Genomic DNA, 22,358 nt, shown 5'->3' with positions numbered 1-22,358 from the left:
AAGGGTTTGTTTTTTTTTAATGAGAGATTGGAAATGTTAAATGTTAATTATCAGCAGTTCAATCATAGTTCAATTTTGTTTACTCAGTCAACTCCTGATTAATCCAAAATGAGGGTTAGAAAGGTCTTGGATACCACCCTCCCCCCCCCACCCACCCCCAACATCACTGTTTTTTCAACAACAACAAAAAAGTTCTCATTGACCTGGGTGCAGATTAATCATGGTTCAAGAACGTGGGGATTTGGGATAACTTCCCATTTTCATTTTCCGGAAAAGGCTTAGTAATGAGGGTGTGATTGCTGGGCTGGGAGGAGGGGAGGGAGGCTGCATAATCACCCTCTTGACTCTGGCCCTGCCTGATGACTCAGATTAGGGGCCTGCTGAACCAGAATTAACCCTCAAAGCACTTAACCTGTGATCAAAAAATCAAGAGTTGACTGTAAAGTCCTAACAACGAGTTTCTCCTTGTGTAAATGACAAAGCAGGGGAAGCAGAAGAGCATAATGGGTTAAGAACATGGACTTGGCATCAGATAGCCTTACAGGGATCCTGTCCTGCCTGCTTATTAACTCTAGAGTCTTAGGCAAGTCACTGTGCCTCGGCTCCTCACCTGTGCAAACGAGAAGAAGAACATGGACCTCACAGTGCTGTCAAATGAGGTAATACCTGGCACAGAGTAAAAGCCCGTAAGTACTCTCTAGTCTGGCTACAATTACTGTTAGATGTTTCATTTATAATAAAGATAGGGGGCTTTCCTGGTGGCGCAGTGGTTAAGAATCCGCCTGCCAATGCAGGGGACACGGGTTTGAGCCCTGGTCTGGGAAGATCCCACATGCCGCGGAGCAACTGGGCCCGTGAGCCACAACTACTGAGCCTGCACGTCTGGAGCCTGTGCTCCACAACAAGAAAGGCCGCGATAGTGAGAGGTCCGCGCACCGCGATGAAGAGTGGCCCCTGCTTGCCACAACTAGAGAAAGCCCTCGTACAGAAACGAAGACACAACACAGCCATAAATAAATAAATAAATAAGAATCCACCTGCCAATGCAGGGGACATGGGTTCGAGCCCTGGTCCCGGAAGATCCCACATGCCTCAGAGCAACTAAGGCCGTGCGCCACAACTATTGAGCCTGCGCTCTAGAGCCGTGAGCCACAAATAGTGAGCCCGCGTGTCACAACTACTGAAGCCCACGTGCCTAGAGCCCGTGCTCTGCGACAAGAGAAGCCACCGCAATGAGAGGCCAGCGCACCACAACAGAGAGTAGCCACCGCTCGCTGCAACTAGAGAAAACCTGCGCACAGCAACGAAGACCTAATGCAGCCAAAAATAAAGTAAAATAAATTTAAAAAATAATAATAAAAAATAAAGATAGGGACTTCCCTGGTGGTCCAGTGGGTAAGACTCCACCCTCCTAATGCAGGGGGCCCAGGTTCGATCCCTGATCAGGGAACTAGATCCGGCATGCATGCTGCAACTAAAGATCCCAACGAAGATCCCGTGTACCACAACTAAAACCTGGCGCAGCCAAAAATAAATAAATAAATATTTTAAAATATATACAATAAAGATATAAGGCTATTCAGCTTAAGGTATTAAATATCTTGCTTTCATCTGGTTAAAAAGCTGAGAACTGGGATAAAAGTCTCCAAGCTGATAAGATTTCATTTTGGGTTTTTGTCTTACGCTCCTTGTGCCAATAGTTTGGATGAATCAATTGCCAAACTGTGATTTAGACTAAATAGCCACATCACAGACAATTAACATTAGTCAGGGGTGATTTGGCTGTCACAAAACTGCTCTGGCTGGTTTGGGTAAAAGGGGTTTGATGTAAGGACACACGGAAGTGTGGGGAGTACAGATGGCTTGTGGCAACTGCAATGTCCCCAGCAGCTCCTCTCTTAGAGCCATAAGCGCACTGTCTCAGAGTCTGTCTACACGTTTGTTCTGTTCCTCAGTCGCTGAATATTCAGACCAGCTTCCTACACATACCCTGGTGACCTTAACCTCTGAATCTGCAGGCGCCTCCCAGGACACACAGTTGCCTCCAAGTCCAGGAAACTGAATCCGAAAGGCCTAAATGTGTCAGGTGTCTGTCCCCGGTTTCATCAGGAATTTAAGGCAGGGTCCTGATGTTTACAACTGGGATGTTCTCAAATGTGGGTAAACATTTTTTTCTAAGAAGCGGTATGCTTTAAGGAGGAAATGATTGGCACCTTCAGTAGGCCCATAGAAATCAGCCTGATTCTCTCTTCTAAGCTACTACCCTATGAAGAAAGCAAAGCCACAAAGGGGTTTGACTAAAGCCAGTCAAGTAAGTGCCTGGTGGCAGGGCTAGGAATAGAATCAGGCTTCTGGCGCCTGGGCCACCATTCTTGCCCTAAGCTGGTCTGTCTCCCACCATAGGGCATAGGAAGACTTGCCACCAGATTTAGCACAACCAGAGGTGCTTTTAAGATTGCCAGTTTTGGGCTTCCCTGGTGGCACAGTGGTTAAGAATCAGCCTGCCAATTCAGGGGACATGGGTTCGAGCCCTGGTCTGGGAAGATCCCACATGCCGCGAAGCAACTAAGCCCGTGTGCCACAACTACTGAGCCTGTGCTCTAGAGCCCGCGAGCCACAACCACTGAGCCCGTGTGCCACAACTACTGAAGCCCGCATGCCTAGAGCCCATGCTCCGCAGCAAGAGAAGCCACTGCAATGAAAAGCCTGCGCACTGCAAAGAAGAGTAGCCCCCGCTCGCCGCAACTAGAGAAAAGCCTGCGTGCAGCAACAAAGACCGAACACAGCCATAAGTAAATAATTAAAAAAAAAAAAAAAAAGATTGCCAGTTTTTTCATGGAGCTTGTCTTGAAGAACACATTATGCCTTTGCTTTCCAAATTTTAAAGGAATTGAAAACCTGTCAACATAACCTTCGGGGTTCTTTTGACAGAACCCTAAGGCTTATATATATATTTTTATTATTTCAGAAGGAAAAGCCCCACTTCTAATCATGATCTGTTCTACATTACAGATTGCAACAGAGGCAATAGAAAATATTAGGACAGTTGTGTCCTTGACCCAGGAAAAAAAATTTGAATCAATGTATGTTGAAAACTTGTATGGAGCTTACAGGTAATGAGCGTATGATTGTTATTAAGAGTGTAGTGTTTTCCTAGGCTGAATTATTGATTCCAATTTTTGTTCCTGCTGCAAACAATGATATGATTGTAAGGATGACATTTTTTTCAATAATTATCTCAGTGAAAATAAGTAACTTTTTGATGCAGCTGGACCACAGGATTGGATTTTTACATCTCTTATAAAAAACAGTTAAGATTGGGTCTCTAAGAGCTAAAAGGTACAGAGGGCCACACAAGTATTTGTTCACCACTGCAGGCGACATAAACAACCCATGTGGTGATTCAGGATGAACATTCTTTTAGGGAATTGCTCAAACCTTTGTTTTCTTTGCATTGTGTAGACCGAACCAAAGATGAGATTTGTTGTTGGGTTAAAGTGTTTCCTTTGTTCTCTGGGTGAGGACCAGATCTGTCCTGCTCTGAAAACAAAGACACGGAGCCTATTTCATTGGTTTATACTTGAGCAATTCGACAAACCTCCAGCACCTGTTTGCCACTTGTTTCCAACCAGGGCCTGTCCTTATAAATGAATATGTTTTAACACTAACAAAATGGAACACAATTTGAATCACAACTTTGTAGACTACAACAATGGTTTCGAACACTTACATACTTGAACAGGGATAATTGAATTTCTCAGTGTATCCACCTTCCTAGTTATGTATACTTCATGCAGCTATTACATTTCTCTGGTCATTTGATGTCTAACATATATCTGTCAGTAGCATTGTAAATTGTTCAGTAACATTAAGTATTGTAACACCATGCTCACAGCACAGAAGTTAAACTATCCAGGTCAGGAATACTTTAAATTTTTCCTCTTGCCAAGTGCCTGCCTTCTAATCTGAAAGTAAGTAAATTAATGTTCTTCTGGAGGATTTAGAATAATAAAGTAAAATAAAGTAGCTAAACTAATAGAGGATAGCAAGAGGTCTAATTAGAAATGGTTCAAACCAAATTGTGTTGGGGATGGTGGGATCTAGCTCTGGGAAGGACTTCTGATGTGTGTCTAGATAAACCTCGGTGACCCTGCTTTTCTGAATCTGAAATGTGAACTTTGATATGAGAGACTATAACTCATCACAGAAGACAAGACAATAATATTAAACAACTGAATTTAGACAATTCAAACTTTAGTCCTAACTTTGACATCCTTTATTTTTGATAACAACAATCATGTGTGAGTTCCCAGATATTCCTGTGTAATAATAACAGCAACTATCATTTGAGCAACCACTTATGAGCTAGGTACTGCGCTAGACATTTGTATTGTCTATTTAGATCTCAAAACAACTTTGTATCATACTGGTTATCCGCCGCTTACAAGTCAGAAAACTGATGCGTAGGGAGGTTAAGTCACTTAAATTAATTATAACTGGGGGCAGAATTTAAACACAGGTTGACTAGACTTAGAAGTTGTGCTCTTTGTACACGCCAATGCTAGGAGAGGTTGAAGATAATGGTTACAGATATACTGATTTGCTTTTCAGGAATTCTGTGCGGAAAGCACACATCTATGGAATTACTTTTAGTATTTCACAAGCATTTATGTATTTTTCCCATGCCGGTTGTTTTCGGTTTGGTGCCTATCTCATTGTGAATGGACATATGCACTTCAGAGATGTTATTATGTAAGTAACTTTTAATTTATTGAGATTATTCCATGATAACGTTTCAATAGGTCTATGCAAAGGTTTGGAGTAGAGCGAAAAACTAACTTGTTTTATGATTAAGTCAGAGAGTTGAATCTACCCCAGAAATCAAATGTTGTCGGTACTACAAGGACAGTTTCATTATGCGAGTGGACTAAAATCAACCAAGCTCATGAAAATGATCATAAACCAGAATTTCAGTAATACATAGAAGGACAGGAGGACAGCAAATGTTCTCAATGCAGAGATAAATCATAATTAGAAAACTGCTGGCCACCATGGACCCAAAACAGAGGTTATAATAGCTTACTGTTTAAGGGCAACCAAAGATGGCCTGGCCTTGACAGTGGGATGGGAACGCTTGACTGAAGTCTGGTAAACACTCTGTTCCCTAACCAGCCCTGGGATGACCCTGCCAACTGTTGCCTCTTAGCCTTTCCTGTTTTCTTGGTTTCCAAGGCTAACCAATGGTCTTTCAAACTATGCTAAATACATTCAATTAGGTTGCAGTCTAGTCTTGCCAAAGGGAAGCCATTCTTTTAAGATCACTTTGGCGTATTTCTGCTCTGATGGGACGATTTTTAAAAAGTAGCAAACAACTTAAAAACCCAGGGTCAAGACGGACAGAGTGAAAGTGTTTAAAAGCTGTACTTTTGTTTTCATCCAAAATTAAAATAACCATGCAAAAAGAATATATATCTTTGCATCAATCAGGATCCCAGCAGGGAACAAATGGCCCCGCAGATGGGGTAATGGAGGACAGTTTGCTAAAGGGTCTGTTTATAAAGGTGTGAGAAGTATTAAGGTCAGCAGTGCCCGGCTAGGCACCACTAAGACCTTACTTAAGCCTAAAGGGCAAGAGGAGGGAACGATTTTCAGAAGCCAGCGCAGGGGCCTTCTGTGGTCTTTGGTGGAAGGACCCCAACACCACAACTCTCCAACAGGAAAGAGACCAACACAACAAACGCCCTGGTCCCACTCCTCCAGCCTCCTTCCCTGCTGTGCTATTCCCTGCCAAACGCCATCAGGAGCCAGAGGACCAGAAAAGCTTTCGATGCAGACCCTGAAGGTCAGCCTGTCAGGCATAGAGGAGGATGGTATAAGATAGACATGGGAGAGTAGAAAGTGGTTTTGGAGGGACAGATGGAAATAGCCAGCTGGGAATTACCACTTGGAGACATTCATTGTCTAGAAAAACACCAATGAAAAAATTGGCCCTGCTTTTTTTTTTTTAAACATCTTTATTGAAGTATAATTGCCTTACAATGGTGTGTTAGCTTCTGCTTTATAACAAAGTGAATCAGTTATACACATACAATATGTTCCCATATCTCTTCCCTCTTGCATCTCCCTCCCTCCCACCCATGGCCCTGCTTTTAAAAACTGTTTTCATCATTAAAATGTTAAATTCTGGATAATTGGAAGATAGCTTTTAAAATCTTTCATACTAAAGCTGCATTACAGGCTGTACAGGAAAGCTAGGCAGCTAGCTACATGTGAGTTGTTCATCACTCTTCTAAAATTTCAGTTTTGATAATTAACCTCATCAAATATTTAAGGGAGAGCCTTACTCTACCCACCATTCTCCCCACCCCCCGTGTACTTAAAATACATTTTAATACCTTAGATTTACACTTTGCTGCACAGCAGTAATTAATACAGCATTGTAAATCAACTATACTTCAATTAAAAAAAAAAAGAATTAAAAAAATAATGCATAATTAAATTACAAACCAAAACAAGGAGCCAAATGCCCTGACACCCAATCCAGAATTATTTATCTGGTCTGTATCAGGGATACAGAAGCAAAGCAGAAAATATTCAGTGCATGTAATTTATTTGATTTAACTTTTTCAAACCTGTGGAACTTTGGTCTCTCTTATTTGAGTGTAGCTCAAAGAGACCAAAAAGAAAAAAAATACAGTTTCCCCCCAGAATCTTAGATTTAGAAGTTTGGGGGAAATTTTTTTAAGTTCTCTATTATTAGAGATTTTCCTACCCTCCCCTCTGTCTAGGGAGCTCTGGTGCCAGAAGTAAACAACTTTGTGGAGGCATAAATCTCAGAATCTTCAGTTCCCCCTAGAAGTGATAATCCATATCCATTCTTTTAATTGGAGAATAGACCGTTAGCTTAATTGTTTTTTCAGGGTCATAGCCATAGTTATTTTATTTGTAAGAGCAAAGCTATTTGTAGTAAAGGCTTATTTTGCCCAGTAAGCATTCTTTAACCACAGTGACGATGATTATTGTTTGTGCGGGGCTGCAGAAGAAACCACACTCTGGAGATCAGGGCTGTAGAGTCAGGAGGAAACCTCAACTCCTTGTCTGGTACTGATCAAGTCCCTTCAGCCCCCAGAGCTTCAGTTCCCTCAACTCTAAACGGGGTATGTGGCTTGTTACTAGAATTACCTGCGATCACAACTCAAGATTCTGTTAGCAGATACTTCCTGAGAGAGGAGAGCTGTACAAAGTGACATGAAATCTAGGAAATGAGAAGCTCCTAAAGGAAGGCAGAAGGCAGTAGAAAAAAGGAAACCCTCAGGCAGCCGGTGCTGCCTCCCCTCCCGGTCTCCTTTGGTCCTGGAATTTTCTAGCGATGTGTGGGGGAGGGAGGAGGGGGATGAGTAAGGGTGTGAAAACATCAGTACTGGCCAGCAGTATGTCTTTGGGCTTTGAGACATCTCGGGGCTAAATTATATAAATTAATGTTTAAAATTCCTCTGCTCCCATCTAGGGTGTTTTCAGCGATCGTGTTGGGCGCCGTGGCTCTAGGACACGCGAGTTCCTTTGCTCCAGACTATGCTAAAGCCAAGCTGTCTGCAGCGCACTTATTCAATCTGTTTGAAAGACAACCTTTGATTGACAGCCACAGTGAGGAAGGCCTGAGGCCTGTGAGTTCTCTGCTGTCTGATCAGCACTTGGTTAATTTTTTCCTGAAGGTTTGCTGTCTGCTAGATCATGTCGACCAAAAAAAAAAAGGCACAATGTGAGAGTTGTGAGTTAAGTTTTATTTGGGGCAAAATGAGGACTGCAGCCCGGGAGACAGCATCTCAGAGAGCTCGGAGAAACTGCCCCTAAGAGGGAGGCGGGGGAAGGTCAGAGTTCCATAGGATTTTAGTGAAGGGGGCACGTGCAGTCAAGCATGCATTTTGGCAGAGCCTTGCTACTGGTCACAAGGAGCAGATGCCCCCATTAACGATTGTAGTGCTTTTCTAGGTACGAGAAGATGCAAGAAATTGGGTTCATAAAATTTTCTCCTGAAAATATCTAACTATCTGAAGGCCTGTTCTGCCAGTTTTTCCCAGAGCACAGAGTGCCTCATTCCTGATCTTCACCCTGAACTCCTTTCAGGGTGTGTTGAAGGCTGGCGGCTGCCGCAGTCTGTGACTTTGTCCTTGTAGAGGCAGATGGCAAGTGGCAATTTTTAGTTGGCAGTCGTAACCACAGGATAAATTTGTAGTGATTACACTGACATTCACTTCACTGGCTTTGTGATAGTTACAAGGCTAATAATATTTGGCCAACTTTCCTGGCATTTTCAAATTTCATAGGGGGTTGCAAGGGTGAGCACGTCAAAAGTAAAGAACCCCAAATCCAGATGTACTAGAACTGAATAATTTCCACGAAAATTGTGAGTCATTTCTGCATGGAAGGTACGTGCCTGTAGCTCTGTGTGTAACTGCATTAGCAATTTGGCTTTCATCACATGTTGTCACAGCGTTACGACTGGTGAGAAGGCCACTTTATTCAGAGTAGGAGGAATAGTCCTTTACTATCCCCAAACTTAGATGTCAGTGTTCTTTGTGTTCCTTGCATAACACAAGCCGCTGCACGTTTTAATGCAGGCGAAGCAGCGTGGGTAAAGCGATGGGGACTTAACACAACCGTTTTGGAACTTCACCAGGTATTTCCTGTTCTGAGAAAAAAGCTGTGCCCAGTGAGGGAGATAAAGAGGCCACCAGGGCTGCAGGCAAGGGCTGTCCACTGAGACGGCAGGTAGAAACTGCTCTAAATCCCCAAGCCTCTGAGCCTTGGGCCATTGACTTGGCTCCAGCCGCAAAATCATCATTTGGGAAAACTAAATATTTGTCTTCAATGAACCAGAAATTTTGAGTTTAGTTAACAACTCTGTAATATGACTCTCTTTAACCTGTACCCCTGGCTCCCATCTTCATTTTATATAACAACTTGCTACCAATACTAACTGGTGCCAGTACCTGTACTGAGTATGAATTGTATGTTTCTCTGCTATAGTGTTTGGTAAAGCTTCCTTGAAATCATACTTTTTTTTTTTTTTAATTTATTTTTGGCTGCATTGGGTCCTCATTGCTGCATGTGGGCTTTCTCTGGTTGCAGTGAACGGGAGCTACTCTTCGTTGCGGTGCGCGGGCTTCTCATTGCGGTGGCTTCTCTTGTTGCGGAGCACGGGCTCTAGGTGCATGGGCTTCATTAGTTGTGGCTCACGGGCTCAGTAGTTGTGGCGCATGGGCGCAGTAGCTCCACGGCATATGGGATCTTCCCGGACCAGGGCTCGAACCCGTGTCCCCTGCATTGGCAGGAGGATTCTTAACCACTGCGCCACCAGGGAAGCCCTTGAAATTATACTTTTTATTCCAATCATTATCAGACCAATTACAATAGCAACATAAAAATGCCTATTTTTTAGGATAAGTTTGAAGGAAATGTGACACTTAACGAAGTCGTGTTCAACTATCCCACGCGGCCAAACGTGCCCGTGCTTCAGGGGCTGAGCCTCGAGGTGAAGAAGGGCCAGACGCTGGCCCTGGTGGGCAGCAGCGGCTGTGGGAAAAGCACGGTGGTCCAGCTCCTGGAGCGGTTCTACGACCCCTTGGCTGGAACAGTGGTGAGCACACTTTCTTAAATTGGTAACTTGATTTGAGGCAATATTTCAAGTGGCTAAACCAATATTCCCGTAACAGAAAAAACTGGACAAGACCTATAATCCTAACTGATACGATGACCACATTCTATAAACCCCAAGGTGGCACCCATAGTCAGACAAATACATGGGGACAATAGGGTAGAACATCAGGAATTGAGTGTAGTTCAGAAAGTACTGAGTATGAAGTTGATCTGTGCCCTGCCCTGGGCCTTCTGAGCCAGCTGGAGCCTCCTGCGTGAACACTCACTCGCTTCCTGGGTTATAAAGGTAAGCCGCACAGGCCTGCCAGAGTTCTGAGTAGACTCCCAGGACTGCCTCCCCTCCTCCTCCTGCCCTGCCATCTCTCTCTAACCCGAACTGCAGCCCTCTCATATTTGGCTTTCAGCATTGATGTTGTGGTGTCTAGCCCCTGGCCCTCTTCCATGAGTGGAGACTTGGCTCTTACAGATGATGCCTGCATTTCCCATTACCTTGGGATGGTACCCACTGACCTAGCCCAGGAAGCCCACCACCATTTAGACAGTCACCAGAATGTTAAACCTTGTTGAGTTGTTTCTTTGGGGAAAATCTTATGCTTCCACTATTACAATTACTCTGAAGGTATGAATATGGGCAAACCAGCTCAACAGTGCTCTGTAGGTGTGCTGTGCTAATACTACAGTGGGAACTTCTTTCTCTAGAGGGCAAGACTAGTTGGACTTGTGTGTATTCCTTCACCGTGCCCCCTGCATTGCTGGAAGCTGTATTCTCAGTTAGCCCATCACAAGGCTCCTCTAGAAGCACCATGCCTCCTGCTTACAGCAAACAAAAAATAATCAAAACCACCATCAACAAAGCCAGTTTCCCAAAGATAAAGATACTGCCCTGTGAGCTTGTCCACTTTCCATTGAACTCTTGTCCTTAGTGCTATCAGAAAGAGAAATGGGGGAAGTTGAAGGCTGGTAGTTCTCAAGTGAAAGAGAGGTAGAGGTAGGAAAGGAGATAACCAACTTTCAAAATCTGGGGCCATGCTGCCGATCTGCTTTTTTTTCCTGGTGTGCCTGGAGGAGGGGGATACAGTCAAGGTGAAAGGTTGCAGTTGTTCAGGCGACAGCAGATACGAGCAGGACACCTAACTGCATACTTCTTAAAGGCAGAGGATGGTACACTTGCCTGGATGAGGGCAGGTAGGAACAAAGAAAGTAACGTGGAAAGACGGGGCCAAACGTGCCACCATTTTCCCAGGTAGAACAAGAAAGGGATGGCCTAGTCAACATTAAAAAAAAAAAATCGTTTTGTTGGCTGTGTTGGCCTCCAGCAGTGTAAGAGCTTACAGACTTTGAGGGTTGGTATTTCACAAACTGCTGATGCCCACGTGCAACAGTCCTCCTAGTAACGTACTGTTTAGTTGTTTTTTTGTTTGTTTTTTAAGCCCTTCTTATAGTTTGTGGACTTTGGTTTTCAGCTCCTAGATGGTCAAGAAGCAAAGAAGCTCAACATCCAGTGGCTCAGAGCCCAACTCGGCATTGTGTCCCAGGAGCCCATCCTGTTTGACTGCAGCATTGCCGACAACATTGCCTATGGAGACAACAGCCGGTCTGTCAAGATGCCTGAAATCGTGAGTGCCGCCAAAGCAGCCAACATCCATCCTTTCATCGAGACCTTACCCGAAGTAAGTGAACTGGTAGCTTCCTAGGCTGATAACCAGACTCAACTGCAAACTGTTTTCCTCCTCCAACAGCTCCCAAAGTTATGCTTCAAAGTCTTGTAACAGAACTTGCCTCTGTACTAGCACTGTGACCTTGGACAAGACACTGAAGTCCATGACACCAAGTTTCCTTACTGGTAAACGGGGAAATTAGGCATGGTGTCTACCTCGTACAAATGTCGTGAGAAGCAAACGAGGTCATGTTAAGTCACTGCTGGTTGAGGGCTGGGTTTGTACTGTAGCCATGTTTGCTTTATTCCTTATGGTACTTTCTTTTTTAAACATTTTGAGATAATTATAGATTCATGTGCAGTTGTAAGGAATACAGAGATCTTGTGTACCCTTGACCCAGTACCCTCCAATGACATCTTGCAAAACTAATAGGGTACTGCAACTACGATACTAATTTTGACACGATCCACTGATCTTGCTCAGACTTCCCCAGTTTTTTTTTTTTTTTTTTTTGGTCTCTCCAACTTTATTTATTTATTTATTTTTAAAACATCTTTACTGAAGTATAATTGCCTTACAATGGTGTGTTAGCTTCTGCTTTATAACAAAGTGAATCAGTTATACGTATACAATATGTTACCATATCTCTTCCCTCTTGCATCTCCCTCCCTCCCACCCTCCCCATCCCACCCCTCTAGGTGGTCACAAAGCACCGAGCTGATCTCCCTGTGCTGTGCGGCTGCTTCCCACTAGCTATCTATTTTACATTTGGTAGTGTATATATGTCCATGACACTCTCTCACCCTGTCACATCTCACCCCACCCCCTCCCCATATCCTCAAGTCCATTCTCTAGTAGGTCTGTGTCTTTATTCCCCTCTTGCCACTAGGTTCTTCATGGCCTTTATTTTTATTTTTATTTTTTTTTCCTTAGATTCCGTATATATGTGTTAGCATACTGTATTTGTTTTTCTCTTTCTGACTTACTTCACTCTGTATGACAGACTCTAACTCCATCCACCTCATTACAAATACCTCCATTTCATTTCTTTTTATGGCTGAGTAATATTCCATTGTATATATGTGCCACATCTTCTTTATCCATTCATCTGTCGATGGACATTTAGGTTGCGTCCATGTCCTGGCTATTGTAAATAGAGCTGCAATGAACATTTTGGTACATGACTCTTTTTGACCTATGGTTTTCTCAGGGTATATGCCCAGTAGTGGGATTGCTGGGTCGTATGGTAGTTCTATTTGTAGTTTTTTAAGGAACCTCCATACTGTTCTCCATAGTGGCTGTATCAATTTACATTCCCACCAACAGTGCAAGAGTGTTCCCTTTCCTCCACACCCTCTCCAGCATTTATTGTTTCTAGATTTTTTGATGATGGCCATTCTGACCGGTGTGAGATGATATCTCATTGTAGTTTTGATTTGCATTTCTCTAATGATTAATGATGTTGAGCATTCTTTCATGTGTCTGTTGGCAATCTGTATATCTTCTTTGGAGAAATGTCTATTTAGGGCTTCTGCCCATTTTTGGATTGGGCTGTTCGTTTTTTTGTTATTGAGCTGCATGAGCTGCTTGTAAATCTTGGAGATTAATCCTTTGTCAGTTGCTTCATTTGCAAATATTTTCTCCCATTCCGATGGTTGTCTTTTGGTCTTGTTTATGGTTTCCTTTGCTGTGCAAAAGCTTTTAAGTTTCATTAGGTCCCATTTGTTTATTTGTGTTCCTATTTCCATTTCTCTGGGAGCTGGGTCAAAAAGCATCTTGCTGTGATGTATGTCATAGAGTGTTCTGCCGATGTTTTCCTCTAAGAGTTTGATAGTGTCTGGCCTTACACTTAGGTCTTTAATCCATTTTGAGTTTATTTTTGTGCATGGTGTCAGGGAGTGTTCTAATTTCATACTTTTACATGTACCTGTCCAATTTTCCCAGCACCACTTATTGAAGAGGCTGTCTTTTCTCCACTGTATATGCTTGCCTCCTTTATCAAAGATAAGGTGACCATATGTGCGTGGGTTTATCTCTGGGCTTTCTATCCTGTTCCATTGATCTATATTTCTGTTTTTGTGCCAGTACCAAACTGTCTTGATTACTGTAGCTTTGTAATATAGTCTGAAGTCAGGGAGCCTGATTCCCCCAGCTCCATTTTTCGTTCTCAAGATTGCTTTGGCTATTCGGGGTCTTTTGTGTTTCCATACAAATTGTGAAAGTTTTTGTTCTAGTTCTGTGAAAAATGCCAGCAGTAGTTTGATAGGGATTGCATTGAATCTGTAGATTGCTTTGGGTAGTAGAGTCATTTTCACAATGTTGATTCTTCCAATCCAGGAACATGGTATATCTCTCCATCTATTTGTATCATCTTTAATTTCTTTCATCAGTGTCTTATAATTTTCTGCATACAGGTCTTTTGTCTCCTTAGGTAGGTTTATTCCTAGATATTTTATTCTTTTTGTTGCAATGGTAAACGGGAGTGTTTTCTTAATTTCAATTCCAGATTTTTCGTCATTAGTGTATAGAAATGCAAGAGATTTCTGTGCATTAATTTTGTATCCTGCTACTTTACCAAATTCATTGATTAGCTCTAGGAGTTTTCTGGTAGCATCTTTAGGATTCTCTATGTATAGTATCATGTCATCTGCAAACAGTGACAGCTTTACTTCTTCTTTTCCGATTTGGATTCCTTTTATTTCTTTGTCTTCTCTGATTGCTGTGGCTAACACTTCCAAAACTATGTTGAATAATAGTGGTGAGAGTGGACAACCTTGTCTTGTTCCTGATCTTAGTGGAAATGGTTTCAGTTTTTCACCATTGAGGACAATGTTGGCTGTGGGTTTGTCATATATGGCCTTTATTATGTTGAGGAAAGTTCCCTCTCTGCCTACTTTCTGCAGGGCTTTTATCATAAATGGGTGTTGAATTTTGTCGAAAGCTTTCTCTGCATCTATTGAGATGATCATATGGTTTTTCTCCTTCAATTTGTTAATATGGTGTATCACGTTGATTGATTTGCGTATATTGAAGAATCCTTGCATTCCTGGGATAAACCCCACTTGATCATGGTGTATGATCCTTTTAATGTGCTGTTGGATTCTGTTTGCTAGTATTTTGTTGAGGATTTTTGCATCTATGTTCATCAGTGATATTGGCCTGTAGTTTTCTTTCTTTGGGACATCTTTGTCTGGTTTTGGTATCAGGGTGATGGTGGCCTCGTAGAATGAGTTTGGGAATGTTCCTCCCTCTGCAGTATTTTGGAAGAGTTTGAGAAGGATAGGTGTTAGCTCTTCTCTAAATGTTTGGTAGAATTCACCTGTGAAGCCATCTGGTCCTGGGCTTTTGTTTGTTGGAAGGTTTTTAATCACAGTTTCAATTTCAGTGCTTGTGATTGATCTGTTCATATTTTCTATTTCTTCCTGGTTCAGTCTCGGCAGTTTGTGCATTTCTAAGAGTCCGTCCATTTCTTCCAGGTTGTCCATTTTATTGGCATAGAGTTGCTTGTAGTAATCTCTCATGATCTTTTGTATTTCTGCAGTGTCAGTGGTTACTTCTCCTTTTTCATTTCTAATTCTACCGATTTGAGTCTTCTCCCTTTTTCTCTTGATGAGTCTGGCTAATGGTTTATCAATTTTGTTTATCTTCTCAAAGAACCAGCTTTTAGTTTCACTGGTTTTTGCTATTGTTTCCTTCATTTCCTTTTCATTTATTTCTGACCTGATCTTTATGATTTCTTTCCTTCTGCTAGCTTTGGGGTTTTTTTGTTCTTCTTTCTCTAATTGCTTTAGGTGCAAGGTTAGGTTGTTTATTCGAGATGTTTCCTGTTTCTTGAGGTAGGCTTGTATTGCTATAAACTTCCCTCTTAGCACTGCTTTTGCTGCATCCCATAGGTTTTGGGTCGTCGTATCTCCATTGTCATTTGTTTCTAGGTATTTTTTGATTTCCTCTTTCATTTCTTCAGTGATCACTTCGTTATTAAATAGTGTATTGTGCAGCCTCCATGTGTTTGTATTTTTTACACATCTTTTCCTGTAATTGATATCTAGTCTCATAGCGTTGCGGTCGGAAAAGATACTTGATACGATTTCAATTTTCTTAAATTTACCAAGGCTTGATTTGTGACCCAAGATATGATCTATCCTGGAGAATGTTCCATGAGCACTTGAGAAAAATGTGTATTCTGTTGTTTTTGGGTGGAATGTCCTATAAATATCAATTAAGTCCATCTTGTTTAATGTATCATTTAAAGCTTGTGTTTCCTTATTTATTTTCATTTTGGATGATCTGTCCATTGGTGAAAGTGGGGTGTTAAAGTCCCCTACTATGATTGTGTTGCTGTCGATTTCCCCTTTTATGGCTGTTAGTATTTGCCTTATGTATTGAGGTGCTCCTATGTTGGGTGCATAAATATTTACAATTGTTATACCTTCCTCTTGGATCGATCCCTTGATCATTATATAGTGTCCTTCTTTGTCTCTTATAATAGTCTTTATTTTAAAGTCTATTTTGTCTGATATGAGAATTGCTACTCCAGCTTTCTTTTGATTTCCATTTGCATGGAATATCTTTTTCCATCCCCTCACTTTCAGTCTGTATGTGTCTCTAGGTCTGAAGTGGGTCTCTTGTAGACAGCATATATATGGGTCTTGTTTTTGTATCCATTCAGCCAGCCTGTGTCTTTTGGTGGGAGCATTTAATCCATTTACATTCAAGGTAATTATCGATATGTATGTTCCTATTCCCATTTTCTTAAATGTTTTGGGTTTGTTATTGTAGGGGTTTTCCTTCTCTTGTGTTTCTTGCCTAGAGAAGTTCCTTTAGCATTTGTTGTAAAGCTGGTTTGGTGGTGCTGAACTCTCTCAGCTTTTGCTTGTCTGTAAAGGTTTTAATTTCTCCATCAAATCTGAATGAGATCCTTGCTGGGTAGAGTAATCTTGGTTGTAGGTTTTTCTCCTTCATCACTTTTAAATATATCCTGCCACTCCCTTCTGGCTTGCAGAGTTTCTGCTGAAAGATCAGATGTTAACCTTATGGGGATTCCCTTGTGTGTTATTTGTCGTTTTTCCCTAGCTGCTTTTAATATGTTTTCTTTATATTTAATTTTTGACAGTTTGATTAATATGTGTCTTGGCGTGTTTCTCCTTGGGTTTATCCTGTATGGGACTCTCTGTGCTTCCAGGACTTGATTAACTATTTCCTTTCCCATATTAGGGAAGTTTTCAACTATAATCTCTTCACATATTTTCTCAGTCCCTTTCTTTTTCTCTTCTTCTTCTGGGACCCCTATAATTCGAATGTTGGTGCGTTTAATGTTGTCCCAGAGGTCTCTGAGACTGTCCTCAGTTCTTTTCATTCTTCTTTCTTTATCCTGCTCTGCAGTAGTTATTTCCACCATTTTATCTTCCAGGTCACTTATCCTTTCTTCTGCCTCAGTTATTCTGCTATTGATCCCATCTAGAGTATTTTTAATTTCACTTATTGTGTTTTTCATCATTGCTTGGTTCCTCTTTAGTTCTTCTACGTCCTTGTTAAATGTTTCTTGCATTTTGTCTATTCTATTTCCAAGCTTTTGGATCATCCTTACTATCATTATTCTGAATTCTTTCTCAGGTAGACTACCTATTTCCTCTTCATTTGTTAGGTCTGGTGTGTTTTGACCCTGCTCCTTCACCTGCTGTGTGTTTTTCTGTCGTCTCATTTTGCTTGTCTTACTGTGTTTGGGGGTCTCCTTTTCACAGGCTGCAGGTTCGTAGTTCCCGTTGTTTTTGGTATCTGTCCCCATTGCCTAAGGTTGGTTCAGTGGGTTGTGTAGGCTTCCTGGTGGAGGGGACTAGTGCCTGAGCTCTGGTGGATGAGGCTGGATCTTGTCTTTCTGGTGGGCACGTCCACGTCTGGTGGTGTATTTTGGGGTGTCTGTGGCCTTATTATGATTTTAGGCAGCCTCTCTGCTAATGGATGGGGCTGTGTTCCTGTCTTGCTAGTTGTTTGGCATAGGGTGTCCAGCACTGTAGCTTGCTGGTCGTTGAGTGAAGCTGGGTCTTGATGTTGAGATGGAGATCTCTGAGAGATTTTCGCCGTTTGGTATTACGTGGAGCTGGGAGGTCTCTTGTGGACCAGTGTCCTGAAGTTGGCTCTCCCACCTCAGAGGCACGGCCCTGATGCCTGGCTGGAGCACCAAGAGCCTTTCGTCCACACGGCTCAGAGTAAAAGGGAGAAGAAAGAAAGAAAGAAAGAAAGGAAGGAAGGAAGGAAGGAAGGAAGGAAGGGAGGGAGGGAGGGAGGGAGGGAGGGAGGGAGGGAGGGAGGGAGGGAGGGAGGAAGGAAGGAAGAAAGAGGCTATAATACAGTGAAGTAAGATAAAGCTATTACAAAGCAAAGCTATACAGACAAAATCTCACCCAGAAGCATATACATATACACTCACAAAAAAAAAGGTACAGGGGAGAAATTAATATATCCTGCTCCCAAAGTCCACCTCCTGAATTTGGGATGATTCGTTGTCTATTCAGGTATTCAACAGATGCAGGCACATCAAGTTGTTTGTGGAGTTTTAATCCGCTGCTTCTGAGGCTGCTGGGAGAGATTTCCCTTTCTCTTCTTTGTTCGCACAGCTCCCGGGGTTCAGCTTTGGATTTGGACCCGCCTCTGCGTGTAGGTCGCCTGAGGGCGCCTGTTCCCGCCCACACAGGACGGGGTTAAAGGAGCAGCTGCTTCGGGGGCTCTGGCTCACTCAGGCCGGGGGGAGGGAGGGGTACAGAGGAGGCGGGGCGAGCCTGCGGCGGCAGAGGCCGGCGTGACGTTGCAGCAGCCTGAGGCGCGCAGTGCATTCTCCCGGGAAAGTTGTCCCCGGATCACGGGACCCTGGCAGTGGCAGGCTGCACCGGCTCCCGGGAGGGGCAGTGTGGAGAGTGACCTGTGCTCGCACACAGGCTTTTTGGCGGCAGCAGCAGCAGCCTTAGCGTCTCACGCGTCTCTGGGGCCCGCGCTGATCGCCGCGGCTCGTGCCCGTCTTTGGAGCTCGTTTAGGCGGCGCTCTGAATCCCCTCTCCTTGCGCACCAGGAAACAAAGAGGGAAGAAAAAGTCTCTTGCCTCTTCGGCAGCTGCAGACTTTTTCCCCGGACTCCCTCCCGGCTAGCTGTGGTGCACTAACGCCTTCAGGCTGTGTTCACGCAGCCAACCCCAGTCCTCTCCCTGCGATCCGATCCAACCAAAGCCCGAGCCTCAGCTCCCAGCCCCGCCTGCCCCGGCAGGTGATCAGACAAGCCTCCCGGGCTGGTGAGTGCTGGTTGGCACCGATCCTCTGTGCGGGAGTCTCTCCGCTTTGCCCTCCGCACCCCTGTGGCTGCGCTCTCCTCCATGGCTCTGAAGCTTCTCCCCCCCCTCTGCCACCCGCAGTCTCTGCCCGCGAAGGGGCTTCCTAGTGCGTGGAAATCTTTCCTCCTTCACGGCTCCCTCCCACTGGTGCAGGTCCCGTCCCTATTCTTTTGTCTCTGTTATTTCTTTTTTCTTTTGCCCTACCCAAGTACGTGGGGAGTTTCTTGCCTTTTGGGAGGTCTGACGTTTTCTGCCAGCGTTCAGTGGGTGTTCTGTAGGAGCAGTTCCATGCGTAGATGTATTTCTACTGTATCTGTGGGAAGGAAGGTGATCTCCGCGTCTTACTCTTCCGCCATCTTCTCTCCTCCCTCCCAGTTTTTGTTTTAAATTTTATTTCTTTCTTTATTTATGGCTGTGTGTTGGGTCTTCGTTTCTGTGCGAGGGCTTTCTCTAGTTGCAGCAAGCGGGGGCCACTCTTCATCGCGGTGCGCGGGCCTCTCACTGTCGCGGCCTCTCTTGTTGCGGAGCACAGGCTCCAGACGCGCAGGCTCAGCAATTGTGGCTCACGGGCCCAGTCGCTCCGCGGCATGTGGGATCCTCCCAGACCAGGGCTTGAACCCGTGTCCCCTGCATTGGCAGGCAGACTCCCAACCACTGCGCCACCAGGGAAGCCCTCCCCCAGTTTTATTATACTTCTCTGCATTTGTATACGTTTGTAGTTCTATGCAATTTTATTGCATGTGTAGACTCATGTATCCACTACCCCTGTCAAGATATGGAACGTTTTCATCACCACAGATTCCTCATGTTGCCCTTTTATAGCCATACACCCCTCTTCCCTGCCCTTACTCCCCACGACCCCTGGCAACCACTAACTGTCGTCCATTTCTGCAATCTTATACTTTTAAGAATGTTATGTAAACATATGTACAGTATATAACCTTGTGAGATTAGCTTTTTCCCTCAGCATAATTCCCTGAAGCTGTTGTGTATAACTGTAGTTCATGCCTTTTTATTGCTGAGTCGGGTGGATCCATGGTCTGGATGACCCGCAGCTTTTTAAATTTTTATTGGGGTATAGTTGATTTACAATGCTGTGTTAGTTTCTGGTGTACAGCAAAGTGAATCACTTATACATTTATCCACTCTTTTAGATTCTTTTCCCATATAGGCCATTACTGAGTACTGAGTAGAGTTCCCTGTGCTATACAGTAGGTCCTAATTAGTTATCGATTTTATATATAGTAGTGTGTATGTGTCAATCCCAATCTCCCAATTTATCCCCCTCCCCTTACCTGCTGGTAACCATAAGTTTATTTTCTACATCTGTAACTCTATTTCTGTTTTGCAGAGAAGAGGGAACCCTCTTGCACTGTTGGTGGGAATGTAGATTGGTACAGCCACTATGGAGGACAGTATGGAGGTTCCTTACAAAAAGTAAAAATAGAGCTACTATATGGTCCTCAGCTTTTTTAACTAGTCACCTGTTGAAGCACATCTAGGTTGTTTCCGTTTGGGCTATTAAGAGTAAAGCTGCTGTAAATACTTGTGTACAGGTTTTAGTGTGACCCTAAATTTTTATTTCTCTGCGATAAATGCCCAGGAGCACAATTGCTAGACCATATGGTAATTGCTTGTTTAATTTTATAAGAAACTGCTAAACTGTTTTCCAAGGTGGCTCTGCCATTTCATTTTCCCACCAGCCAGTATGAGGGATACAGTTGCTCTGAATCTTTGCCAACATTTGCTGTTGCCACTATTTTTTCTACCATCCTGATAGGTGTATAGTGATATCTTACTGTGGTTTTAATTTGCATTTCCTAATGGCAGAGGACGTTGAACATTTTTTATATAGTTATTTGCCATCTGTATTTCCTCTTTGGTGAAATGTCTTTTCATGTCTTTTGCCCATTTTCTAATTGGATTATTTTTTACTGTTGAGTTTTGACAGATTTTTATATATATTCATGTTACTAGTCCTGTGTTGAAAATGTAGTTTGCAAATATTTTCTCCCAGTTTGTAGCTTATTTTTTCATCCTTTTAACAGGGTTTTTTTCAGAGCTTCGGTTTTTAATTTTGATGAGGTCCAATTCATTTTTTCCTTTTACAGACTGTGCTTTTGATGGCAACTCTGAGAACTCTTTGCCTAGCCCTTGGTCCTGAAGATTTTTCTCCACGGTTTATTTTCTAAATTTATGGTTTTACATTTTACTTTTAATTTCACACTCCATTTTGAGTTAATTTTGATATAACATTGTTTTTCTTTAGTGTTTTATTTCTTTGGAGAGGACCTGTACTCTCCAATTTCCACGGTCCCCAACACTCCCTATTTATTACCTCATTATAGCAGCTATGACTATAGCCAAATTGCAGTGAAATCAATATGGATTTGAAAAGTAAGAGTTCAGTGAAACAATTTTCACAGTGACTAGCAACTTGATCTTATATTGAGTGCTGTGTATGTATTTTTTTCTCTTGATTATACATTCCTTAAGTGTAAGAACAGAGACAGATTCATTTTTATGCTTCCCACAGTTCTGGCATAATAGGTAGCTGGTAAATATTTAAGTGAATGAATGAGTTTAAAAAAGAATAAACTAGGCTCCATGTGGGTCATGTGAATATTTCAAATTAAAAATGTTATACCTTAGGGCTTCCCTGGTGGCGCAGTGGTTGAGAATCTGCCTGCTAATGCAGGGGACGCGGGTTCAAGCCCTGGTCTGGGAAGATCCCACATGCCGCGGAGCAACTAGGTCCGTGAGCCACAATTACTGAGCCTGCGCGTCTGGAGCCTGTGCTCTGCAACAAGAGAGGCCACGATAGTGAGAGGCCCGCGCACCGCGGTGAGGAATGGCCCCCGCTTGCCTCAGCTAGAGGAAGCCCTCACACAGAAAAGAAGACCCAACACAGCCAAAAATATAATAAAAATAAATAAATAATTTTAAAAAAATAAATAAATAAAATAAAAATGTTATACCTTAAACATTAACATGTAACCATTTTAGGACTCCAACGATAGCAGATCAACTGACATTTTGATAATGGTAGGAACTGGAGAATTTGTTGCAGCATACCATTGAAAACTAAGGTCATTAATTTTCTAGTTTGATTTTGAAAATGAATGTCCTGTTAAAAAAAAAATTAAATGGACAACTTGGTAGTCATTACAGAAACTTTTTAGTGATTCTAAGTAATTTTTTCTTATAATTAGAACTATCAAGAGTTAAGAAGTAAAAGTTTATTCAATATGTCATTAGAATTTTTCTGAGCTAGAACTTTAACTTTATTAATGGCTAACTTGCAGAAATATGAAACAAGAGTGGGAGATAAGGGGACTCAGCTTTCAGGAGGTCAAAAACAGAGGATTGCTATTGCCCGAGCCCTCATCCGACACCCCCAAATCCTACTGTTGGATGAAGCTACGTCAGCTCTGGATACTGAAAGTGAAAAGGTATGGCCTCCTACCTCATGTCCCATTTAATTTATAAAATAGAACTTCTTTGTGCAGTCAACCATGAAAAAAACAGATAAACACACAAACAGCTCATGCAGCTCAATATCCAGGGGGAAAAAAAAAACCCAATCAAGAAATGGGCAGGGCTTCCCTGGTGGCGCAGTGGTTGAGAACCTGCCTGCCAATGCAGGGGACACGGGTTCGAGCCCTGGTCTGGGAAGATCCCACATGCCACAGAGCAACTAGGCCCGTGAGCCACAACTACTGAGC

General features: G+C 42.9%; 2 protein-coding genes across 2 annotated transcripts in view; one reads left to right on the top strand and one right to left on the bottom strand.

The window, feature by feature from the left end:
- Positions 1–22,358, bottom strand: part of CROT (carnitine O-octanoyltransferase) — a 106,124-nt gene that overhangs the window by 6,233 nt on the left and 77,533 nt on the right. The window lies entirely within an intron of this gene.
- The window catches only part of ABCB4 (ATP binding cassette subfamily B member 4), an 83,865-nt gene that overhangs the window by 53,415 nt on the left and 8,092 nt on the right, over positions 1–22,358 (top strand). Inside the window, exons 22-27 of the mRNA XM_068550481.1 lie at positions 3,013–3,113; positions 4,612–4,752; positions 7,508–7,664; positions 9,440–9,637; positions 11,121–11,327; positions 21,939–22,085. Coding sequence (XP_068406582.1) covers positions 3,013–3,113; positions 4,612–4,752; positions 7,508–7,664; positions 9,440–9,637; positions 11,121–11,327; positions 21,939–22,085 — 951 coding nt within the window. The remainder of the gene's footprint in view (positions 1–3,012; positions 3,114–4,611; positions 4,753–7,507; positions 7,665–9,439; positions 9,638–11,120; positions 11,328–21,938; positions 22,086–22,358) is intronic.

The sequence above is a fragment of the Eschrichtius robustus genome, chromosome 8 (assembly GCF_028021215.1).
Source record: "Eschrichtius robustus isolate mEscRob2 chromosome 8, mEscRob2.pri, whole genome shotgun sequence".
NCBI lineage: Eukaryota > Metazoa > Chordata > Mammalia > Artiodactyla > Eschrichtiidae > Eschrichtius > Eschrichtius robustus.
The sequence above is the reverse complement of the archived record's forward strand: the minus strand, read 5'-3'. Positions and strand labels throughout refer to the sequence as shown.